Raw genomic sequence first — 19,882 nt, 5'->3', positions numbered from 1 at the left:
AGGTTAAATTGGGGTCAAGCACAAAAACAAAAAAGCCTAGGTTCGACCCATGTTTTTGCCCACAGTAATGAAATAAAGACCCTGAATGCTGCCATCCGCCATGAGTTCTGAGATGTTCCCTGATGTTCCCTGATGATTGTCCTCCAGTGGTTTTTGATCATGATTTCTCCTCACCTGGTTCTTCATGTTTTTCAATTCCTATTATTTTAACTTGCAAAACCAAAATTTTCCATAAAACAACCAGGATTTGAAATAACAGGGACCAACTACATGGCCCTGCTTTGTGTTTTTAATGGATTTTAATATTACCAAATGGGAACAAAATGTGAAGATGGGATGCATGTAAGAGTACATCTGGGTAAATATGGAAAGACATTATTTAAGAATGAATCAGAGAGAGTGGTAGTATGATGAAAAGAGTTTCCATGTGTCTGAGAAGCAGATGCCACATAGCAAAAACAATATGGGAAGATGCAAAAGTAATGCTAAGACAACCGTCAAGATGAAACCTTGTTCAGACAAAAGTGATTTGTTGGCATATCCAAAAAGTTTGTTTTTGTAGTCTGAACTCACATCAAACCCAATGTTTACAAACCTACTCCGAACCACATCCATATGTGGTGTGAAATCGGAATCAAATCTGGATTGCATTTCAGTGTGAATGGTTGGATTATATTTGAAGTAGTTCTTCCTCATCATTCATAAGGCACTGTGTATTCAATACACAAGATTGTCAAGAATTATACACTGCCTGGCCAAAAAAATTTATATAAATACAAATTTATATTTGGATATAAATAGGCAAATGCTTAATCTATGACTGGATCATTATTGCTCTGATTATGTTTCTAGCATGTTATATGTTTGGCAACAGTTCCTTTAACCATAACTGATGGAGTGTGTAGCTTTTCATTTCTTAAACAACCATGTAGGAAGACACATCATGGCCATAATCCAGGGTGACAAAGCCAAGATTCATCAGGCTCAAAGAATGGTTGGGAGGGAGCATGAAGAAGATCTTGACCAAAAATTGATGCACCTCTCACATCAATTTATGGTCAAGAACTGTTGACAAAAATATAACATGCTAGAAACATAATCACAGCAATAATGATCCAATCATAGACTCTTAAGCATTTGCATTGCATTTAAATCCAAGACATAAACATAGTGTGGCCCATATCCGGCCCACATCTGGAACATGTGGATTACACACAGACCAGATGTGGGTCGGATCTGGGCCGACACTATGTTGCTGTCAGGAAATCTAGTGTTATTTTATATAATGTTAGATAATCAGTTATATATTAGGTCCATTAGCATATGGCAAAGAGAAATCGCAGCATTGTGATAAATAAGCATCTTTTGAGGCTGGTTGAGGTAAAAGAAAAATACTGTCTGTAGCACCAGTGTAGACAAACTGAATTTTCATGTGAAAAGCATGATGACTTTGAGGAACAAATTACAACAGAAAAGCAGAAAATTTGCTAAAATTTACACAATGACGTGCCTCAAAAGTTGCTTGCCCACAACGCCCCTGAAAACGTTTCCTCCGCAATCTGACTAAAAAGTGACATCTGTCTATAACACTATTACTCATTTCACCCACCATACCATCCCTTATAAAACTGAAATGAAGAGGAGGAGTAGTTGTGTAAAGTTTCTAGAGCTGGTGTTCAATGTGGGCTGAGGTACAGAGAAAGAGGTAACAGTAGTCTGGCACATTGAGTGTTGAGGTAAGAGCTGGTAGTTCTGGTCCTTGCCGAGTCTGGGCTCGCCTGGATCTGTAGCTGGTCTAGGCATACATGGTTAGCTGGAGCCACTGGAGAAATTGAAATAGTGGTTTTGTAATCAGCTAACCTACAGCTTTAAAAGGAAGGCTTTGACGTTTGAAACTAAGAGACATGGACATGATGCTACACATTAAATTATATCTTATGATCACTGAATGGTGTCCACTCACCTCCAGTACATTAAGTCTGATGGTGCCATCTCCACATTGATCAAAGGCATGGAATGCTCCTACAAAAAGAACAAGTTCACTCCAGACAGTACACATGTATGTTGCATGATTTTAGCACACACAAGCCCCAAAACAATTATTACTAAAAATTTTAAAATGAAATATCATAGCTAAAACGTATTGTGTTATTGGATCATTTTCAGAAAGTGGTTCTGTGTGTGTTTCTCATGACTTACTGATATAACTGACAGGATATTGAACTTAGTCATCCCATTTTGATCAATTTTAGGCCTGGTTTCACAGACAGGGCTTAGATTAAGCCAGGATTAGGCCTTAGTTCAATTAGGATCATTAAAGTAACTTTTATAAATGTGCCTTAGAAAAAAAAAAGATTTCTGGTGTGCGTCTTGAGACAAAACAAATGTTTTTTTAAGATATGTCAGTGCAAGTTGCTTTTAGTTACAACAGCTCAAACATGCATTTTAGTTTGTGAAACCAGAAGTTTAATTTGAAACATTTTCTGAAAAACGCGGAAATATTCTTTGTCCTCGCGCATTCTGTTCAACCCTGTTATGCTGAGCTTTGTTCCATTATTTTAGTTCAATCATGATTGCATTGCACTAATCCATTCCCTCATTTTAGGTAAATCATGGCCACGATTTAACTAAGTTAAAACAAGGGAATGAATTAGTACAGCGTGGCCACTACTGAACTAAAATGAGAGAAAGAATTTATAAAATGTGGCCACAAATTAAGTTGTAGGAACAAATCCTTGATTTGTGGCCACAATATTGATGTGCAAAAAAAAAAAAAAAAAAAAAAACAACTTTAAATAGTCTTTCTGATATCATATTTAATAGAGTATTTTATTATTATTTCATTGTTTACACTTAAATTGACCTTATCAAGCTCAATGGTTCAACTCTGTTATGAGGAAAAAAAACAGCGATCAGTCAGCAATTTTTATAGAAAAAATGCTGTTCTTGGCACAACCCACAAGAATATTGACTGTAAGAAATGATATTTATGATATTATGATATTTCTTTGCTAAGGCTGTAATTTGTCATTTTAGTTCAAAGACATGTTGAATATAACAGGGTTGACAAAACACTTTGTTGTTGTCGTTTTTAAGCACGATCTATTACAAATGCACAATGAAACTATATATAAATCCAAACTTACTAAGACAAAATTAATATATTGTAGATGCAAAATAATGTAAGATATTCTTTAACAAATAAATTAACTATCTTAAATACCACCACTTCCTGATAAAGACACCGCATATTATTATTTGTTGTACTATTTGTCAGTGAAAAAGATGTGCATTTGCAGTTCAACAACTTACTGAACATTCCCTCCAGTCGCACAAGACAGCTAACAAAACTGTCAAAGTCGACGTTCATGTTTTCATTGGCATAGCGTATGATGACGATGTCATACAGCTGGTTATTCAGACGGAAACCTGAGTGGGACACAAGACACGTGACTGTACAGTGACAAGTCCATTAGTGTTAGTCAAATGTTCCTCAACATGAGAACAGACCCACTTACTGTAAAAATGCATTAAAACCTTCTAACCTGCATCATTGATGGCGTTTCTCATCTCATAGCTGCTGATAGTCCCAATATGATCAAAGTCATAGCGCTTAAAGATTCCCTGCAGACAAAATTCAAATAGTCAATGTGTGTAGCAATCTTTTTTTATACACTCACCAGCCATTTTATTAGGTACACTTTGCTAGTACTGGGTTTTGTCTTAAAGGTCCCGTTCTTTGTGATCCCATGTTTCAAACTTTAGTTAGTGTGTAATGTTGTTGTTAGAGTATAAATAAAATCTGTAAAATTTTAAAGCTCAAAGTTCAATGCCAAGCGAGATATTTTATTTAAAAAAGTTGCCTACATCGAACGGCCGGTTTGGACTACATCCCTCTACTTCCTTCTTTAATGACGTCACTAAAACAGTTTTTTGACTAACCTCCGCCCACAGGAATACACAAGAGTTGCGTTTGAAGAGTGTGTTTGTCGTCATGTCATCGAAACGCTGTTATTTTCATCCCGCAGTCCAATCACCTTTGTTTGGCCTTCCCAGGGACGCTGTACTTAGAGATCAATGGTTACAATTTATGTTTAACTCGGTTCCCGAAAATTATAATTGTGGTATCCTTACTGCAATAGTTAATGTTGGACTGCAGTGCACATAATGGCCACAAGAGGGGACTATGTTTATGTATATGTCTGTTTTCCGTATGAGGTACTCTTCTGAGTGAGTGATAACGTTGTACATTTTCTGTCGCTGCTTGTGGAGATTAGAGAGTTCAGTCTCTCGGGAATTATTGTCTTTTGTGTTCATTCGGCACGACACCACAATAATCCACATGTAAAACTATGTGCAGCACACGTAATGGTAAGAGGCGTGACCTTTCCGGGCAAGGAGCGCTAAGCTGCTGTCGAATCACAACACAGGAACCGCTGGCACAATCAGAACTCGTTACGTATTTCTGAAGGAGGGACTTCATAGAACAAGGAAGTCATCTGCCCGTTTTTATGACAGTGGAAACAGCGGTATACAGATAAGTAAAATATGTGAAAAATACTGTGTTTTTTTACACGCGAAACATGAACACATGTTATATTGCACACTATAAACACAATCAAATTTTCAAAAAAACACGAAAAACGGGACCTTTAATTTTTCGTGGCATAGATTCAACAAGGTGCTGGAAACATTCCTCAGAGATTTTGGTCCATATCGACATGATAGCATCACGCAGTTGCTGCAGATTTGTCGGCTGCACATCCATGATGCAAATATCCTGTTCAAGCAAATCCCAAAGATGCTTTATTGGATTGATATCTGGTGACTCTGGAGGCCATTTGAGTGTAGTGAACTCATTGTCATGTTCAGGAAACAAGTTTGAGATGATTTGAGCTTTGTGATGTGGCATGTTACTCAACAAAACTAGGTAGGCTGTGGCATTTAAATTATGCTCAGTTGATACTAATGGGCCCAAAGTGTGCCAAGAAAAAATCCCCAACACCATTACACCACCATCAGCCTGCACCATTGATGCAAGGCAGGATGGATTCATGCTTTCATATTGTTTACGCTAAACTTTGATCCTAACATCTGAATGTCATAGCAGAAATCAAGTCTCATCAGACCAGGCAACTTTTTTTTCCAATCTTCTATTTTCAAATCTTGGTGAGCCAGTGCGAATTGTTGCCTCATTTTCCTGTTCTTAGCTGACAGGAGTGGCACCCGGTGTGTCTTCTGCTGCTGTAGCCCATCTGCTTCAAGGTTCAACGTGTTGTGCATTCAGAGATGCTTTTTGCAGACCTTGAGTCGTTATTTGAGTTACTGTTGTCTTTCTATCAGCTCCAACTAGTCAGTCCATTCTCCTCTGACCTCTGGCATCAAAAAGGCATTTTTGCCCACAGAACTTCCACTCACTGGATATTTTCTCTTTTTCTGACCGTTTTCTGTAAACTCTAGAGATGGTTGTGCATGAAAATTCTCAAGTCTGAGTCTGAAATACTCAAGACCAGGCCATCTGGCACCAACAACCATGCAAAGTCACTTAAATCACCTTTCTTCCCCGTTCTAATGCTCAGTTTGATATTCAGCAGACTTTCTTGACCATGTCCACATGCCTTAATGCATTGAGTTGCTGCCATTTGATTGGCTGATTAGATGTTTGCGTTGAACAGGTGTACCTAATAAAGTGGCCAGTGAGTGTGCATATGGGGAAAGAATGAGGACAAACCTGCCAATGTTTGATTTTGTTCCACAAGTGTCTAAACTCTTGCAGGTTAAGTCTTCCGGTTCCATCCATCTGTGTGATAAGGATTAAGAAAACTTTGCTTGCAATATTCTACACTAATTCTAACAACGAGTTATGATGCCTAAATTGACATGTGAATTCAATTAATAAGAATATGAATTCCTAACTTACTGTTACAAAGTTGAAATGTAGCGTTCTATACTTTTGTTCATCATTAGTACTGAAAAATTACTCAAATTGGCACTAACCATATTAAGTGGTGGAAATAACTGACATGGAAAAAAAGGCACGCACGTTTTGGTTAAATGCCTCAGAAGGGATTTACCATTATCAACATTATGCTAACACAATATTTTAACTTGATAGCACCTTCAAAACAGACAGCAAATGTATGTAATCTCGATACAAAGGATACATCCATGAGGGCGATCATGCTTCTACAGCTCTCTCGACTGAAGCCTTCAATGTGTATGTCCTTGTCTGTAAATAGCAGATCATTTCTTGAAGACAGTATATAGAAAAAACAAAACCCAGAAACAATCAACAAACAAAGATACGTACATGCAGACACCACCTTGTTCAAGACATCTTTGAGTTCATTGGCTGAGATCTCCATTTGCTGCAAGATACAAGAATAAACAGAAAGCCAAGTGTGGTGTTTATTACAGCAAAGTGAAACTGTCATGATATTGCTGTTACCATTGTTACCACTGGCATGGCCAATTACCGGTCCCACCCCACCACCATACTCACACTCCCCCCAGCGCTCAGTGGCTCCCCAGTACTCACGTCCCCCGCGATCTGCTGGAAAATGGACAGGAACTGCTGGTCCTCCTCACTCTCTTCCCCAGTTGAAGCTGGAGCTGGCTGATCAGGTAGTTGCAAATTACACATGTCAGAAATAATTTTTATCATTGTGTGAGAAGCTAAAGATTCTGATCACTTCTAGAAAAAAAAAAGATTCTACACCTCTAAAGGCCAGTTCACACCTAGAACGATAACTTGCTAATAACTATATTAGTGTCCACACCAATCGATGATATTGTTCTGTTTATTATAAGCAGGTGCTGCAGTTGATTGGCTGTCAATGTTTTTATCATTCATCAGCTGGAAAAAATTGTTCGGAAAATGATTCCAACAAAGTGTCGTTATAGTTAACGACACGTACATTAGAACGATTTTTAAAAGTATATCTTTATTGTTATTGTTATAGTTAGCACCATCCTTGGTGTGAATGGGACTTTATTCTCAGTAATTAATGCCGATATTGCTTGGCCAGCTTTTGCCCCTCAAAATAAGAGTCAAACTACATTTTCTGAAGAAAAGTAATCACCTGTGTGAAATCCCCTTGCCAATAGGTTGCAACAAAGTTCTAAGTTGTTGTTTTTTTTATTGTGTTATTTTATTGTTGCTAAAGTGTTCTGGGTTGTTGTTAGAAAATTGCTAAGTAGTTGCTTTCTGGACCAAGTCGAAAGAGTCCATCCTGAGTCTCTATGATATTCAGAAGATAGATCAACAAAACTTCTTTTAAAAAAAGAAGTTAAGAAATGAATTCTAAGAAGATGCATTCTAAAAAAATTCAGAAGAATGTTCCTATGTGCAATTTTTGAACAAATTCTTTAAATGTTCTCAAATATTTGAAGAATTTAAGAAGAAAATGACAAGCTTTGGTGTTCTCATATGGCTGTTCTTGCCAAAGACTCAAAAATGTCAAAGAACGCATAATCATGATCAATGGTGTCACTTAAAAGAAGTGTATTATGTCTGGCTAATGTTATGTTGCAATGCTTAAAGCTGCAGTAAGCAATTCTTAGAAGCAATGTTGATATTTGAAATCAACCCAAACAAACACACCCCTCCCTTCATTGCTCCACCCCCAAAATGCATAAACATCTAATGTAAGAGTGGATTTATCTTTATCAAAGCTGAAGTGAAGCAAAATAATGCTTTGCAAAAAATAAAGTGAAGATGACGAACAAAAGACAAGGAAGAACAAATGACCATACAGTACACAAGAGTATATACAGTACAAGCAAGAGTTGGTTGTTAGTTGCCAGCAGCACATCAGCTCCAGACAAACAGTGACACTGAAACTGTCCTGTTACTAGAGCTAACATTAAAACAACAGTTTCCTGGTTCTGTGAAACACAGCATAACCAATGATACTCACATATGAAGCAGAAACAACGCAACCTTGCCATCCATTTTCAGACATTTTCTCTCAGGTCATTTCTTCTAATATTAACGGGGGTCCTGAAGCTCTTGTCTGATCATAACCCTTCTTTTTCCACTGATATTCCTCTGACCTTTTCTTTTTTGTAATGTCTCTCAGCCATCTCTCTTTCTACAGTCTTTTTTCAAATTTCACTCTCTCTCCTCCCCCAACATGAGTGGACACGCCCCCTACTGCTGATTGGCTACAACTTTCAACAGCGTTTTGCAGAAATTGCTTACTGCACCTTTAATATTTGAAACAACCCAATAAATTCATTAAACATTTTACTTTTTGAGATTTTAGACAATTTGGAGGCTATCCTAACTTTAAGATGTTTCTTATGATGATTTTTAAGAAAAAAAAAGTTTGGGGGGAATATAAAATATTCTTAACTTTATTTGTGAGTGAGAAAATAAGAAAACATCAGTTATGAATTTCATTCTTAATATTTTGTCTCTAGATGTCAAATCTCTCCTGTTTCAGTCTATGGGATTTTATTTTATTTATTTTTTTCAATTTATAGTTCAGTACGTTAGGGTTAGCGGTTTGGTACTATTTGGAATAAGGGAATGTGTTAGCTGAACTTAAAATTCAAACACTTTTAGATGTTCAAGTACTTACCACTGGATGATCAGCTTCAATCCTGTTCTCTATCTCCCTGAGAAGAAACCAACAAACACTGGTCACCATAGTAAACCGCACAGGTCATCAAAGAGCTATCGGGAAGCCTTTGTTTTTTCCATGAAGGTTTTCTTTATATTTGAGCTTATTCTTTAGTATGTCTTTCCTATCTTTTGAGCTACTTTGATGAATAGCCAAATAAGCACTTTTTCTGGTTACATCAGCCATATGTGTCTGTTTTTCTGTGATAACCAATTAGGAGTTACAAATACTTACCATGTGTAAATAATCTTTAAAGTATGATTACCTTAAACTATCATTAATGATAAATTCTCTGTATGCTTAAAAAAGGTCACAGTGCCAGTGATTCATTTACATTTAGGCCACAGCAAGAAACTGGAAATAATTTTTTGACATTATCCTTATTAAAATACTGTGAATCCTTGTCAACAGGGCTTGAACCTGCAGCATCACCAGTGTTCCTTGGATACCTTCAGCAGTCCTTTGTGTGTCCATGTCTTCCTTGTAGCTGAAGTTTAACTGTGCATCAAGATTGGGTCAGAACTGAAAGGAAATGTTTACCAGATGGTCCCAAATTGTGCTGTTGCGTGTCCTAAAAAAGATTCCATTACAGCCTCGAACTGGGGCCGATTTCTTCCAGCTCTACAAATCAAATTGTCATTAAAATTTTTGTCCTTGTGGTTTTCTCCACCCCTTTTCCCAATTGTTTCCCATCACTACTGTAAAGAGAACTACTGTGAAATTACCTTAGTATTCTTGTGATAATATAACCATGACCCTGTTACTACAACACCATAGTTTTTGTACATAAAATATTTTTGGTGAGGATTTAAAGCGCCCTTTTGCGCCCACTGACATGACATAACTTCTGTAACAGCTGCTTTCAAGCCAGATGTTTCAGAAGTTCTTCACCTATGACACAATTTAACATAACAGAGTACTTACAAACAACTACAAAAGGCAAACACCAGAAAAATTAGGATGTCAGATCAGTGTTACAGAGTTCATTTTTACAGAGCTCCACACATGACATGCAGAAAAAAGTAGTTTTCGCTGGAAATTGCGTTCATACGTCACTTGTCATATCCGTAAATAGAGGAAAGTTGCTCCGGCTACTTTGACGCATGTATAGTGTGGGAGTGGAATAGGTTAGTTGTCACAACGAGCAAGAAAGTTTGACATGGAGCAGCTAAATATCAAACTGCTTGGAAAAAAACAGTCTGTGGCAAAAGAGAACGCAACAGAGTTTGTAATAAAACAAGAACCAACATTGGCTTGGCTTTTTAGAGATGGCGAGAACTGAGGGATTTGAAATGTTGTAAAAATTATATGGAGACAGTGTTTTTATCACTCAGCAGGTGAGTAAGGTGTTTTATTATATTTAACAGATAAATTGCCATTTGCAGCTCTCTAACAGAGTTCATTGTAAAGCATTATCTATTGTGAAGGGTCATTTCATTATGGTTGTTGTAGAGCTGTGCTGGAATTTATTTTCTATTAATGGCTATAGCTACAGTAATGTCTTCAGCAGGTCAGCTTGAGATCCTTTCCATCTAAACTGGTTGTATCTCTTAAGCTTGATAGTGAATGTTTTGCGAGCAGTAGGATAATCTCTCTCTTCTTTTTAGTTATGAGAAAGAACCATATTCATCCACACAGCCATGCAGAGCTGAAGCACAACCAAAACAATGTTCTTTCGCAAAATGCAATTTTGTTTTTTTACCACTAGAGGGCCAAAATGTACACAGTGTAACTTTAAAGCAGAACTCAGTAAGATTTGCGAAGCTCCCCCTACAGGTTCCTTCAGTGAATCACACTGTCGTAAATACTCCAAGCGCAGATCTGGACTCCAACGACTACAACGCTCACCAGCGCAGTAGTTTTGCAAATACAGTACAAGAAATCTCGATGGAGGTGGGTAATTTTTTAAATTGTCTTATAAAGTCATAATATATACATTGTTTTTGAATTACCGTAAAGCATTTAGTCACTCTCACGTGAACGTGAACGTGAATATGAGGCGAGATTGTGTCGGGTTGGCGCAGCTCAACTTGCAAGTGCTGTTTTTTGGCATAGATGTGCCAAAGGGGGTTAGTGCACGCCTCAAACACACCACTACAAGTCAATTAACCATCGTAAGGACTTAGAAAACTATTTATGAAGGTAAAAAAAGTTACTTAGTTCTGCTTTAACTAAATCAAAACAAGGAAATTAATTAGTACCACACAGGAACTACTTAAGTAGTGGGTGGGAATTCTTCATTTGTGCCGACAATAATTTGATCTATTTTTAACCCCCATTTCATGTGCAGAGCTCAGTAAATTTTTCCTCATAATACAGAAGTAATTTTCTTAGGGGCCATTCACACCAAATTGTTTTTGTGTGTTTAAAAACGCAAGACACAGGGCAGTAAAATTGAAAAAAATAAAATAAAATAAAAAAATGTAAAGTTAGATTTTATCTCAGAGCCGCATTTTTAAAACGTGTCATGCATGTGATGCTGCAAAAGACACAAGATGGTCAAAATGGTCCGTCTAGCACGTTTACATTAAAAAAAAAAGATAAAGCTACACAGTGGAATGAAAAAACGCATTCTGTGTGAACAGCCCCTTAACCAGCGTTTTTTGTTTTCCAGTAAAAATTTGATAAATTTACTTGAGAACAAAAAAAATGAAAGAATATTTAATTTCCTTTTAATTAAATTTATTATTATTAAAAATATTATTTAATTTCATTTATTTTACAGTGGGTAAATTTATCCTGGATAAGAGTGTTTAGATATATTTTCTGGAAATCAAGACAAAAATACCGATTAAGAAAATAATGTTTTTGCTTTGTGAGGAAAAAAAATTACTCAGACATAATTGTACAATAGAAACAAAAAACACCAGCCCTCCCTTCCCTTCTGCTCTCACTCACTCAGAGGTATTTCTCTTTTCAGAGAAGACGCGGAGGATGAAGTCGCCTTCCTGGTGGGGCTCGTAGGTGGAGGGGATGATGACGTACTCCCCTGGACTCAGACGGAAGCGCTGGGTCACCTCTCGCAGGTTAATGTAAGCCCTGGAGCGGGCCTTAGAGGAGCTAGACATGAAGAACTCCTTCTGCATGTGCTGCTTGTTTCCGTGCATCTGACAGATAGAGAAACACAACAGCAGCAAAAAAGTGAATTTGATCAGACACAGCCACAAAGGAGTTTATATTCTATCTATAAAACAACACCAGTTCTAAAAGAGCAAAAAGGAACTGCATGAACAGCATGATGTTTTGGGTCCAAACATTAGATCTTCATATTTTCATACCTCCTTTGGCACCTATGGGCAAATAGAAAGAGTTAAAAGAGCGTTTGATCCACCATCAACCTGATCTTTATCACTAATTTCAGTGAGGTTGAACATGATTATCTCTCTGACGGTTGAATAAAGTAGCATTGATACCTCATAGATGGAAAATCCAATAGTGAAGAGATTTGCACCCAACTTGCGTTCTCTACGTCTGTTTTTCTGCATTAGAGCAACAACAAAAGTGCAAGCTACTTCATTATCCTCGGGGTCATCATCTTCCTCCAGGAGACGCAGGCGGTATTGTGGATTTGTCCAGAATGTGTCTATAGGTGACCACACAAATAATATTAATACATAAAATAAACATTATCATAATTCATCAAGAGTAGATGAAAGCAATCAATGTGGGCAATTCGGTGATTGCAAACTGCTCTGAAAGTGCGAGCCTGTAGAACCTGCAACAGTGCCAAGTTTTGACTTTGAAACATGCAGCGCTTACATGAATTTAATTAAATCATAGCCTTTTGGAATTTAATTATCATATTAATTCTCTAAATTTAAGACCTTATATATAATATTTAATTGAACATTTTATGACCTGCAACTTGATAAACTTAAAGGTGCCCTAGAATTAAAAATTGAATTTTACCTCGGCATAGTCGAATAAAAAGAGTTCAGTACATGGAAATGACATACAGTGAGTCTCAAACACCATTGTTTCCTCCTTCTTATGTAAATCTCATTTTTTAAAAGACCTCAGAAGAACAGGAGATTCTCAATATAATACAGACTGTTACGTAACTGTCGGGATCATTAATATGTACGCCCCCAATATTTGCATATGCCAGCCCGTGATCGAGGCATTACACAAGGGCGGTCAGTATTAACGTCTGGATCTGTGCACAGCTGAATCATCAGACGAGGTAAGCAAGCAAGGACAACAGCGAAAAATGGCAGATGGAGCAATAATAACTGACATGATCCATGATATTTTTACTGATATTTGTAAATTGTCTTTCTAAATGTTTCGTTAGCATGTTGCTAATGTACTGTTAAATGTGGTTAAAGTTACCATTGTTTCTTACTGTATTCACGGAGACAAGACTGTCGTTATTTTCATTTTTTAAACACTTACAGTCTGTATAATCCATAAACACAACTTCATTCTTTATAAATCTCTCCAACAGTGTGTAATGTTAGCTTCAGCCACGGAGCACAATCAAACTCATTCAGAATCAAATGTAAACATCCAAATAAATACTGTACTTACGCGATTAGACGTTGCATGACGAACACTTTGTAAAGATCCATTTGAGGGTTATATTAGCTGTGTGGACTTTGTTTATGCTGTTTAAGGCTCGGGGGCGGGGAGCATGAGAATTTAAAGGGGCAGCAGCCTGAATCAGCGCATATTTAATGATGCCCCAAAATAGGCAGTTAAAAAAATGAATAAAAAAAAAAAATCTATGGGGTATTTTGAGCTGAAACTTCACAGACACATTCAGGGGACACCTTAGACTTATATTACATCTTTTAAAAAGACGTTCTACGGCACCTTTAAGATTTTTTTATGGGGATTTTAAAGTTTTTCACTTTATTAAAATTACACCCACCTGGATAATTCCTGCATCCTCCAGCAGAGCAGCCTCTTACCCAGCGTCCCTCATTAACAGACACCGTCCATTTGTGTAACTTGTCATCCTCCAGAGCATCAGGGGTCAGGTTGCAAATCTCGATTTTAGTGTAATTTTTCTTAAAATCCTCAAATGACATCCTATGGGTTGATGACAATAATGTGAATAATTATCTTTGTGAATAAAGATATGGACTTATATTTATGGTCTTGGATTTGTCATGAACTTAGACGCATGTGGACTTGCTTCTGGACTCGAATAAGCTAGTCTCATCTACAACACTGTCTATATCAGTCTCAAAATTCATTATAAGGATATGTTCATTTGTTTTGTTGTTGTTTTTTAGCTCACCAGAATTCTCCATCTTCAGCATTCTGATGCTGGAGTTTCTCTTTTTCTGCTTTAGAGATGGTTTCCCACTCCTTTGAACTGCAGAAAAAAATAAACAATTGTAATAATTGTATAGTAATATCCATCTTTATAGGGTTAACCCAGTCTAAATTCAGCATTAAGCAGATACTCACTTATCACTCCAAGGTCCGTTCCATTCTACCTGACCCCAGGGGTTACGCAAACGCACCAGACGCACTTTAGACTCCTTCTGCTGGGACTGTTTACACTGCAGACACAAAATATCGCAAATATCATCAGAGGCTATCAGTAAGTTAGAAACGGGACTATTATACAAGGAAAAAAAAACATAAAAGTACAAAAAAATAGAATGTTTACCTCCTCTACAGCAGTAACAGAGTAGGCATGACCCTTCACAAGACCTGTAGTGGTACGAGTTTCGAAGCGGGCTGGAACCAGGGACTGTGGGTAAAAATTAAATTGCTTTATGATAGGATACTAGAATTCAGTATTTTTTCACATTATATATGACATTGCAGCACATCTTTTCCCAATCTGTCAGTAACACCCTGTTTAGTTCCTGTCTCTGTGAAGCCCCTCCTTCCCCAAAAAAGAAGAAAACTCATGACTACAGTTGAGGCGTTTCAGGGAGTTCAGAATCAATGCTTACTGATGTAGAGAATAGAGTGACTTTGTGCTTTTTTTACCTTTGCAGAATTTTGCCATGCCCAAACTGCAACATTACACAATAAAGAAAGTTTGTCAAAAAGAACCAAAGAACCAAAGAAATGGAAAAATAACACAAAAACCAAACCTTAACTATGGTTTTGTTGTGGTTATACAAATAGTAGTCAATGCACCAAAAAAAAACATGGCTTTACTATGACAAAACCATGGGTAAGGGTTTCCGACTTCTGCTTGACTCACATCAATGGAGCAGCCCATGAGGGAGCCTCTCTCCAGAGCTTTCTTCATGATCTTAAACAGCTCTTTAGGTGCCTCCTTCATCTCATAGAATTCAGTCACTCCACCGGTGAAGTCCTCCATTCCCTCTGCAGTGTTTCCACCCTTAAGAGCCTCATAGGAACCATGAAGCCTAAACAGGAATACACAAATGAAATTGAGAAAGCTGGTGCTGTGTGCACAAATGATATAATGAATTCCTGCTGTACTTCAGTTATTGGATACAATTCTTTAGCTCGTTTTCAGGCCCCTAAAACACTGCTGTCGTGTAAATGAACGTCCAAAATGCATAAAAGTTTTCCATTTTTATTTGATAACGGTGTCGTGTAAAAGGCCCCAAAAATATCAAAATCAGAATTATGAGATAAAAAGTCACTTTTACCTTTTTTTATTCTGTGGCAGATATGGGCTTCTATAGTCTAGTGCATGTGTACATAAGGAGGCCGTTCACACAAAACACATTTTCCCATTCACTGCACTACTTTCCCATTGTTTTTCAATGTAAACAACCGCTAGATGGACGTCTTTAACCATTGCACTCACGTCTTTTGCGTCTCGTGCATGAAACCACACTAGTCACCTCTTGTTTTTTTGTCATTCAGATGACCTTTTAACAGCAAAAACACGTTCTGTGTGAATGGCCCCTTAGTCATTTTTGCCCTGACCTTCAACCCTGTAAATTCAAAATTGTTGAATGTAACAGGGTTGACACAAACTACTACAATGATTTACTCTGAAAGCTGAAACTGTATATTTAGGATTGGGGGTATGATACAATATGATACCTCAAATTGGCCCATGTATTTATATATTTTACATCAATAACAAGATGCTCTAGCATTTAAAGGATTAGTTCACTTTAAAAAAAAAACCATTTTCCTGATAATATACTCACCCCCATGTTCATGTCTTTCTTTCTTCAGTTGAAAAGAAATTAATGTTTTGATTAAAACATTCCAGGATTATTCTCATTATAGTGGACTTCAATGGAGCCCAATGGTTGAAGATCAAAATTATAATTTCAGTGCAGCTTCAAAGGGATATTCTACATACGGAACGAACGCAGCGCCAGTTCTGTTTATCCGTAAGTAGACTAGGGAAGGCGTAGGACATACTGCCTAAGTATTTTGAAGAATACGAAAGTGTGGTTTTGGTGGAAGCACATGCAAGGCGATCGTTTGTTTATATAAAGCATATACATTACATTTTTTTGACCGATTGTTTTGCTAGATAAGACCCTTATTCCTTGTCTGGTATTGTTTAAAGCCCTTTGAAGCTGCACTGAAACATAGTGGACTTCAATGTCCTCCAGACGGTTGAAGGTCAAAATTAAAGTAGAATAATCCTGGAATGTTTTCATCAAAAACCTTAATTTCTTTTCGACTTAATAAAGAAAGACATGAACATCTTGGATGACGTGGGGGTGAGTAAATTATCAGGAACATTTTTTTTGAAAGTGAACTAATCCTTTAAATATCAAGGACAGACCAATTCCAAAACTAAAGACGTAAATGTCAAGCACTTGACACTTACTTAGCATAAGCTTTTTCCAAAAGAGCACTCCAGAATTCATTCCTTTCAGCTGACTTGGTGAACACCAGCTGGTTGTTGAAGGTGGGAATGCGGTCATCAACAACAACATCCACCCAGTCACCATAACGCCAGAACTGAGTTGGAAAACAAACAGAGAAAGACATGGAAATTGGGCGTAATGAAGATATTAATTCAAAAGCTATTTTGCTCAAAGACACTGACCTGGAAATGGAAAATTCCGGCATAGCCTTCAGAGAAGCTCTGCTCTTGAGGTATAACACGATATAGCAGCTTGTCATTTAAAGTCAGACATGCAATGGCAGCAAGCAACCAGCAGTCTCCTAAAATAAACAAAAAAAATAATATTTCACATATTTTATATAACATACACATAGACCTATTTGCAGTAAAACAGGGGCCTACACTGCTGAACTCAGCATTTTTGGATGGTCCAGGGGAACATGCCAGGTTGGTAATCTACTCTATGTATTAGCAACCTTTGTGTCTTTGGTCTCTTTTATTGCCCACATGGGGTCACAACAATAGGAAGCTCTGCTAGTTGGATTCCCTTCCAACAGAGTAAACACAATATGGAGGGGTCCCTGCTGGACTGTAGGCCTGCATGTGGGGCCAAAGAGAGGTACTCATTGCCATAAATCTGCAATCTTCTCCAAAGATCAGGGTAAATAGTCTGTAACATTATAGTGTTAAAGTGTTAATCTTACCCAGGTCTCCCTGGCAGATATCTGTCCTGCTAGCACCTCCGACAATGAACTGTGGGTTTTCACAAATCTCCTGCAGAACAAATACCATCAAAGTGTTTGTTTGTAACTGATACAAGAGCTTTGAGATTTTACACATACAGTGGTTTGAGAGATACAAAGACTGGTATGATCAATCTCTGATGTTTTGGATGAATAGATGGATGGAGAGACATGGGAAAGCTGTCACAAGGTTTTAAGATGGAAGTATGGACGCCTGTTTACACCTCAGAGTAGCAGTGATAATAATTATAAGGTAATTGTGTATTTCTTTGTGAAACTAATGTAAATTTGATCATAATTGCACTTTTGTGACTTCATATTTCACAGTTGCAACTTTATATCTTGTAATTGTGACTTTATTTCTTGCTTTTGCAACATTATATTGTATTTTACAATGTGAGATTATTTCTCATGATTACAGATTTGTATCTCACATTTTGACCTTGCTTCTTGCAATATCAATTTTAAAACTTACAATGTATTTCTCACAATTGTGATTTTATATTTCACAGATTTACTTTATTTCTCTCATTTGTGGCTTTTTACATTACAATGTGACTATTTCACGTAATTATGACTTTATATCTCACAATGTGACTATTTCTCATAATTGCAACTTTATATATATATATATCACGTCGCTATTTGTCACAACTATGACTTTATATATCACAATGTGGCTGTATCTTGCAACTGCATCTTTATATTTCAGTGTGACTTTAATTTTCGCAACTATTACTATATCTTAGTGTGACTTCATTTCGCATAATTGCGGCTTTGTATGTAACATTTTGATTATTTCTCACAATTGCGATTTCATATCTAACAAATTAACATTTATTTTTATATATTACGTGACTTTTTCAAGTAATTGCGACTTGATATCTCACAATGTAACTTTATTTCTCACAGTGCTGACTTTATATCTCATAATGAGACTAGTTCTCGTAATTTTGACTATATCTCACAACGTGACTAGTTTTTACAACTGTGAATTTATATCTGTGTGACTTTATATATCACAATGTGACTATTTCTAAATTTAAACTTTATCTAAATTGGGAGGTTCAGGAGTTAATGAATTAAAATCATAAAAATATTAAATAAAAAAACAAAAGTAAAATAAAAACAATCAAAATGAAAAGTTAAAAACAACAACAACAACATTGACGAATCCTGAACATGCAAATGTGTTGTTAAATAACAGATATTAACTTATAATTAAGTAAATATTTTTTTAGATCAAAAGGGTTATACTTAGTATAACAATGAGTTGAAATGTTCTTGTTAAATTGTACATTTCATGAATTGCTTTGTGCATCATAATTAAATACCCTTTAATATGCAATATGCATTGTGACAACTGACCCCATATAGTGTGAAAACACCCTTGCAATTGGGCCATCTTGTCATAAAAAGTCAAAGCATGTTCTATGAACTGCATTTTTGTCATCTGACCATTCTCATTGCCCATGAATATGTATATCTTCAAGCAAAGAAATACATTTTTAAGGAAGTCCAATTAGTTGTGTTATTCCATCCATCCCATGTGCCATTGCCACATTCCACCCACAATCCACTTGAACCCACACAGGCCTCGGCCTCCTACCTTGGGACGCTTCCAGATGATGTTCTTGACTTTGTTAGACTTGTGGCCCAGCTCTTTGTAGCCCAGGGAGTCCACAGTGGCAGGGAAGGTTTCATCCTCAAAAAGGGTCTTTTTCTGGAGATACTCCTGCTTGAGGGTGTTGTAGTCCTGGCCGCTGAAACGGAGGGGTTTGCTCAGGGACCCTTCGCCATCCTTTCGCTCTCTCTCCCGGATTAACCGGTCGCAAAAGAAACCAGACGGCGTATAGGGCATCTTGACTCTCGGGGACAGTGTTTTTTTTAGGGATTGAAAACACTGGCTTTTGCCACCACAACTTAAGTCTTGCAAGCCAAAAGTCCCTGGCATAAATTCAAAGAGCTGATGTCTGATTGGCTCTCTTGCTAAATGACGCAACTTTCATGCAGTCAGGGAGTAGAAATCAGGGTTAGAAGAAAAAGACAACGTGTGAACACACTCCTTTTACGTGCACAAACACCTACACACAAACACACCTGCATACATACACATACATACACAAAATGCTACAGTCTTCTATTTGGACCGCTCCCATTGGCTGCTGAACAATGAGTATTGGGCGACAGTTGCGCTCTCGTGCCACCATTGTAGGGTGACACAAAGGAAAGCGGCCCTGCAAAGAGAGGCCAGTGAGATGGCCTGCCTCAGCAGAAGGCATTCACAGCCTTTAAACCTGTTCTCAATAGAGTTCAGCATTAAGCACTCTCAGCATAACGACAGTAGGCTTGACCTAACTTAACAAAACTCTCTATATTATGTCACTTTATCAATGGCTCATTTTTGTGGGTAATTAACGACCATGTTCAGTGACCAAAATTGTTGAATGCTGCTTCAGTTGTATCACACAACAGCAGTCGAATGTTTGGGGTTGGTAAGACCTCATATGTTCACCGATCATACTGTGACATATTATTGCAATTTTCTATTTTAATATATTTTAGAATTTATTCTTGTGATGGAGCTGAATGTTCAGCATCATTACTCCAATCTTCAGTGTCACATGATCCTTCAGAAATCATTCTAATATGTGGATTTTCTTTTATTAATATCATTTTGTGTGTGTGTGGAAATCATGATACATTTTGGTGAATAGAAAGCTCAAAAGAACAAGATTTATGTGAAATAA

The 19,882-nt window shown here is 37.2% G+C and overlaps 1 protein-coding gene across 4 annotated transcripts; it reads right to left on the bottom strand.

Moving 5' to 3' along the window:
• Positions 1-1,795: 1,795 nt before the first annotated feature.
• Positions 1,796-18,993, bottom strand: capn3a (calpain 3a, (p94)). 4 transcript variants are annotated; one of them, XM_067366507.1, is made up of 21 exons: positions 18,742-18,993; positions 17,094-17,163; positions 16,591-16,709; positions 16,369-16,502; positions 14,800-14,968; positions 14,251-14,334; positions 14,046-14,140; positions 13,873-13,950; positions 13,501-13,661; positions 12,041-12,210; positions 11,906-11,917; positions 11,526-11,734; positions 8,586-8,622; positions 6,503-6,616; positions 6,311-6,368; positions 6,165-6,229; positions 5,732-5,800; positions 3,546-3,624; positions 3,313-3,429; positions 1,964-2,022; positions 1,796-1,822 (listed from the first exon to the last, which is right to left on the bottom strand). In XM_067366507.1, the coding sequence occupies exons 1-21, from the start codon at positions 18,991-18,993 to the stop codon at positions 1,796-1,798; spliced, it is 2,178 nt and encodes a 725-aa protein (XP_067222608.1). The 4 variants fall into 4 exon arrangements, with proteins under 4 accessions (XP_067222608.1, XP_067222609.1, XP_067222612.1 ...); XM_067366508.1 differs by having other exon boundaries at positions 6,539-6,616; XM_067366511.1 differs by having other exon boundaries at positions 6,539-6,612; positions 8,582-8,622; positions 14,046-14,131.
• Between the last annotated feature and the right edge of the window lie 889 nt (positions 18,994-19,882).

Source organism: Chanodichthys erythropterus, chromosome 18, assembly GCF_024489055.1.
Source record: "Chanodichthys erythropterus isolate Z2021 chromosome 18, ASM2448905v1, whole genome shotgun sequence".
Taxonomy (NCBI): Eukaryota; Metazoa; Chordata; class Actinopteri; order Cypriniformes; family Xenocyprididae; genus Chanodichthys; species Chanodichthys erythropterus.
The sequence above is the reverse complement of the archived record's forward strand: the minus strand, read 5'-3'. Positions and strand labels throughout refer to the sequence as shown.